Below are 6,359 nucleotides of genomic sequence, written 5' to 3' on the forward strand. Positions count from 1 at the left end.
ATGTTTAGATTTTGGATTCCGATGTCTATTTTTCGACTTACGTCCTAATTCATTTGCCCGGTAATTTTTTCTGGGACACCCTGTATGTTGCGGGCGCAGCGATCAGGAACATTTGCATATTAAAGTGTTTCCGTAATGTTTTCATAAGCCTTTTTGCCCTCAGCTGGCCAAAAATTTCTTGCCCCCCCCCCCAATTTTACCCTCCCCCAGGGCTCATACTTATTGCACAGTCCTATTGTCTTCAAAGTTACAAGTTACCATGGTAACCTAGACATGTTCCTGTCACATCATGTAAATATCCCCGAGTCCTACATACACCGTGTAGATGATTGCATGAGTAGTCTTTGCACAGTCATTAATAATGGTAACATGCATGCATGATATGTATTGCAATCAATACAGACTGGAGGAGGAGGTTGTGTGGTACCTCCATTGTTTGCCATGCAGAAAGCCTTTGACCTACTCACCCATAGCGTCTGATTGAACTGAACAATGTTTATGATATTATGTGGTACAGTAATTACTATATAGGCCCGGGCTATAGGGCATAAACATGGCGGAAGCCAGTTCCCTGGCATCAACGATAGACAGACATTTTCTCGAGTGTGTAATATGTTCAGACACTTTCAATGATCCAAGAGCTTTGCCATGTATGCATCCATTCTGTTGTGAGTGTTTGGAGAATTGGGCCAAATCGTGCAGTAATGATAATAGCATTGTGAGTTGTCCTCTCTGCAAAAATATCTACCGGATTCCAGAAGAGGAAGGAATAAAAGGTTTTCCTGTTCATTTTCTTGTGACTAATTTGCAAGACACTGTAGATAAAGCAAAGAAGGTATGTAGTGTACTTATCGAGTATTTGTATGGACCTGCTCGGTAGTATTGTTTTGTGTGATTTTTCCAATGCGACAGACGCTACTACATTGCAAATTCCTCTGCTAAAATCTCTGGTTCTCTGCTGCATTTTTTGTTGCTCAAAAGAATAGTTTTGAGAATTTGTCAAAAAATCAAAGTATATGCTGACTCTATTAACTAGAGCGACTACTGCACCATAGCTGAACCATTTGATTTGATTTGATTTGTTCGGGTTTTGACAACCCTGGATAACCCAAGAAAGCCTCAATTGAAGCTTATTTCCACTCACTCACTCACTCACTCACTCACTCACTCACTCACTCACTCACTCACTCACTCACTCACTCACTCACTCACTCACTCACTCACTCACTCACTCACTCACTCACTCACTCACTCACTCACTCACTCACTCACTCACTCACTCACTCACTCACTCACTCACTCACTCACTCACTCACTCACTCACTCACTCCTCACTCACTCACTCACTTACTTACTAAAAAAATGCCAAGAAGGAGTGGTGTCAAATGAAAGGTTTGCTCCTGCAATTTTTAGCAAAAATGAATAGAGCCTAGCTTTGTTTGTTTGTCCAAAATGTCAAACTATACGCTAGCCCTAAATTAGCAAAGGAGAAGTATAATTAACTCAAGTCTATAGGAAAATGTAAACTAGGAACCTTTTATGGGAAGCTTTTATACAAATGCTCAGGAGCTGTGCAATAATTTTGGTACATATGGAAAGGTTTCTATACAAAATGATTCTCTTATAAGTTATAAACCATCATGCGCACAGTTTCCACCTCGATACACCTGCGCACATTCGTCCAAGAGCTTCTAAGCAGAGAACAACAAGCAGTGAATGTGTCCACCACAGTGATTACACTACACGGTTGAGTGCATAGCAATGTGAGAGCTGTGGAGCTTCTAGCTGAAATATGGGCCTCTTTGATTGGTTTTTGTCGAAACCTCAAGTGTTCCTTCATCCAAACAGAATGTGTTTTTTTAATATCAAACGAAAGCTAAGATTTCCCGCTAAAAACACTTCTCGTCACTAGGTCAACAGGTAACGCAATTCAATGTTAGAGCAAGGCGAATGTGGTAAATCTATTGAAAACTACCTATCCAAGCACATTTTTTGACCAACATGTAGGTTTTAAAAGTCAAAACCTCAAGTATTCCTTACAATATTTGTCAAATGTTATGTCATTAAAATGAAAAAGCACTCGTATATTGTCCATACACTAGCGTCACTAGAATGATCAATGACCAATTCTCTTTAAATTGCAAATCTTGTGCAAAAAGTTACTATTTTCGCCTGTTTTGTCATATAGTGCTAAATTCAATGAACTATGACTTTGCTAAATGCTTGGCCCCTTTCGTCAAACCAAAAAAAAGCTTGCCCCACCTACAATTCACCCCGGTAAGGGCCGGTACATAATTGAATACCTGAGTGGAAGAAGGGCCAATTCCATCAAAACTGTTTTTGAGATATTAAGAAAAAACTTAATATTTGGAAAAGTTTTATAGGCAGAATGTTTTCATCTTCAGGGGACCTTTAATACATGAACATACAATATTACATACATATTACATAAATTATAGATGATGTTTCCATGGCAACGGTACAGGTCTTAATACGAGCTGGAGTTGGGCCCTTCTTCCACTAATATACTGCAAGTGCCAGTTCCGTAAGCATATGTGTTATAAATAGCTACAGAAATTTGGTAATTATCCATTAATTGCACAAGTAGAAGCATGTAATATGTTAGTAAGAAAGTTTATTGAAGTGAAATGCAGATTCCATGGATAAACACAATTTCTCTTTAACCCAATATTTGTGGAAGAAGGGCCCAACTCCATGGAGTTGGGCCTTTCTTCCATGAAAACCATGATTAAGTGTATGTGGAAGACTATTTAGAGAGTTCATTTTGGCTCATCTTTCACACACAAGGAAGAACAATCTGCTGGCAATAAAATCCTCATTTTTGTAAAAAGTTGCAGTTGGGCCCTTCTTCCACTCAGGTATTCAATTATTGGACCCCCATAATTAGCATATTATAAATTGCACTGGTCACTAGGACCATTATCTGCTTCCAACTCCATGTTCACGTACACACCAATAAACTGACCATAGCCTGCTTTAAAATCACCTAATTCAAAATGAAAGAAACTATTTTTAAAAGAATACATTTTATTTTATGGTATGTTTTTAATTTTTATGTTTGATATCAAAGCAGTTCCAATTAATGTCTCAATATTTCTCATTGAATGAATTATGTGATTTAATAAATTAAAATGAACAAACATTAACAGCACATAAAATTATATAATGTTCATATTTAAGTTTTAAACAATGTTTTCAATGCATTTTCACCGTTTCATACCAAGTTTCTTTCCTTTTTTCTTCTCCCTCTTTTCCCTGCGTGTCACCTTTGAATTCTTCTTTCTCTTCTTCTTCTCCTCTTACTTCTCCCTCTGCGTCCTTTCCTTCTTTTTTTCTCTTTATTCCTCTTATTTTATTCTTTTTCTTTTCATTCTACAGAAGAATTCTACCACAGACCTCTGTGAAAACCATTGTCAGGAGAAGAGGTATTTCTGTGAGAATTGTGGCTGTGCTGCCTGCTCAGATTGTGGTATCCTTGATCCCACTCATAGAGGCCATTCATTCATACTGCTGAAAGAAGCATCACAACGACAAAGCAGCTCCGACAAAGCAGTAAGAAATATAAAAGGGAAATACAAAACTGCAATCCAACAAACGCAGCAGGTAAAGCAGCACCTTGATCAAGATACAGATGCAAAGATACAGGCCATAGATGAAGCAAGGAATGAACATATGCAGCATGTAGACAATCTAGTAAAAGCTTACAAGCAAGATGTGTACAGTAAAAAACAGGAAAATGTGCGAGCAATTGAAAAGATGGAAAAAAAGCTCCAAATTGATTTAGCCAGCCTAAGAAGCTCAAATAAACTAGCAAGCAATGTGATTGAATCTGGTTCTGATTCTGATATCATCTCCCTCTACCCATCATTGTCATCATCACTACAACAATTTAATCAAGCGCAACCCACTCCAGTAGATATCAAACTCGGTGAAATAAAGCTAGAGCCACCTCAACCTACTTCCTCGGACTTGCCTTCTTTGGAGCAGTTGCTATGTGATAAGTTGCTTGTCACTGCTATGCCTACACAACACACTCGAGTAAGCCATCAAAACAGCAACTTATTAGTAAAATCTGCAGCTGCAGCAAAGCCCTTACCATCAGCAACAGCAAAACATTTGCTATCATCAGCAGCACCAAAATCCCTACCGCCAGGATTTACAGTGAAATCCCTACAGTCAGTTAATGTAGCAACAGCATCAAAACCAGATCCAAGTTTCAACTTATTTTCAATGTTCCGATCTGAGCCAAGTACCCTGCCTAGCACCCAGCCAAACACCCAGCCCAGCACCCAGCCCAACACCCAGCCCAGCACCCAGCCAAGCACCCAGCCTAGCACCCAGCTAAACACACAGCCTAGCACCCAGCCCAGCACACAGCCAGGCAACCAGTCAAGCACCCAACCCAGCACTGATAAAAAGTGGAAAGAATATGGCCAAATCAAAACGAGCCCAAAAGCCTGCAATCCAATGGGTATTGCCATTCATCCTAATGGGGACATTATTTTGACCAGTTTCTATGCACCTGTGACAGTGTTCTCAAGGAAAAATAAATTTTGGGCTTGGAGTCATTTTAAGCATCTAATTGAAGGCTCTCCTTATAACATATATGATATTGCCATTACTCCCAGCAACCAATACATCATACCTGGCGAGCGTGGTAAGAATGCATTCCACATATATGACAGTCGAGGTGACCTAGTCAGTACTACTCCCACATATGATATTAACAATGAGCCATCCAGTCCTAGATCAGTTGCTGTAGATTCAACAGGTAGAATCATTGTAGGACTAGGCTGGGATGATCACAAAACTGTGTCCATTCATCAGGCTGATGGGATTCTGCTATCCAAGTTTGAAACATCATCATCTCCACGCTTCTTATCCTGTGCACCAAATGATAAGCTTATTATATCATTTACTGATAAAAGCCTGCAAGTAATGGATCAATTACGTCACAATGCTAGCATCATTCAACCCCCTCCTGGTAAAGAATCATGGAATCCTGCATATGTGTGCTGCAACAAACAAGTGGAACTGTTTGTTGGCAACTGGGGTTCCCCTGATGCTGTGTATAGATATGTGTATACAGGTGGAAAATTCAAGTATCTAGACTGCATCACTAGGATGGAAAACAATCTATTTGGTATTGCAATGTCTGCAGATGAACAGGAATTGTTTGTGGTTGATGGAGGATCACATGTTAAAATATTTCGATGAAAACAAATCATTTGCACTATTGACATTTTAGTATAATGTACATTTTAACAAAATCACAATATTATTATTATTAAATTAAGTAATACTATTAATAATAATGAAAACAATAACAACAACAACAACAAAAAGAACAATATTAGTAAATACACTTGATTTTGACTTTCCCGTCTGCATTTGAAATTCAAAATGTTGTAATTTTTCAACAATTAAAATTAATTAAATTAATTAATCAAATGTGTGTTTTGAGTTAATAAAACCCTATGAATTCATGCATTGTTGGACTTGACACAATGTGAATTTGCTATGAACTTCACCTGATGGAGCTTGCCCAAGTAAAGCAGACTCTAATCCTTCAATTAATCAATAATCCTGATCCTAATAGCTCCTGAAGACAGCATTTAATTCCACATGTTGATTGATAATGAAATTTGGGAAAAATGAATAATGAAAACGTTACCTCGTTTGTTTCTGAACATAATGTGTCAGGAAACTCAGAATCAAGTGTAAAGGGTCTAGTAATAATTAAAACAATTATACTGTAAAAAATGGATAGCACTCTTTAAACACTTCAATATGTGCAGATAGAGCACGGCTGAATGGTTAGAATTCTTACTTCTGATGCACCAGGTCCCGGGCTTGATTCCTGGCAGTAGAAACTTAATGGGATATTTATACAAGTCAAACAATTTGCTGGGCAAATCCACTAAAAAAGTAACTCACTACTTTAGCTTTCGCCATCTGGGCTGATGGCTTGATCACAAGTGTCTTGGTCCACTGCTTTTCCCTCGAAACGGCTTGTTGACATTTCCCGGAAGTGATGTTTTTTTTTTTATATTGGATTTGCCTAGAAAAATATTTGAATTATTTAATCTACAATCCTACAAATGCATCTATTTCACGTTGATGGGGTATTGACTTTAAAAAAAACCAACCATAATTCATATTGGCAAGATCACTAGATTAAAATTCAGACTTCCGCTTTCCCCATGGTGGATTTAGAGTTGGGTAAATAAACCATGAGAAAAAATTATGTTTTTCGGAGGGGATGATAAGCAATCAGTTCAGTGTATAGAAAAGCCATACTTGCAGTCAGTTTTTAAAGAGTAGGGTGTTACCTCTGG

General features: G+C 38.2%; 1 protein-coding gene across 1 annotated transcript; it reads left to right on the forward strand.

Annotated features, from left to right (window-relative positions):
* Positions 1-415: 415 nt before the first annotated feature.
* LOC140170551 (uncharacterized) lies at positions 416-5,355 on the forward strand. The gene is made up of 2 exons (XM_072193899.1): positions 416-835; positions 3,400-5,355. Exons 1-2 carry the CDS (start codon positions 554-556, stop codon positions 5,236-5,238), a joined length of 2,121 nt encoding a protein of 706 aa, XP_072050000.1. The 5' UTR covers positions 416-553; the 3' UTR covers positions 5,239-5,355.
* The last annotated feature ends 1,004 nt before the right edge of the window (positions 5,356-6,359 follow it).

The sequence above is a fragment of the Amphiura filiformis genome, chromosome 14, assembly GCF_039555335.1.
Source record: "Amphiura filiformis chromosome 14, Afil_fr2py, whole genome shotgun sequence".
Lineage (NCBI taxonomy): Eukaryota > Metazoa > Echinodermata > Ophiuroidea > Amphilepidida > Amphiuridae > Amphiura > Amphiura filiformis.

Coding starts and splice junctions, on each gene's coding strand:
- LOC140170551 (XM_072193899.1), top strand. CDS start 554: ATGGCGGAAGCCAGTTCCCTGGCATCAACGATAGACAGACATTTTCTC. Junction 836..3,399: donor CTGTAGATAAAGCAAAGAAG/GTATGTAGTGTA, acceptor TTCATTCTACAG/AAGAATTCTACCACAGACCT.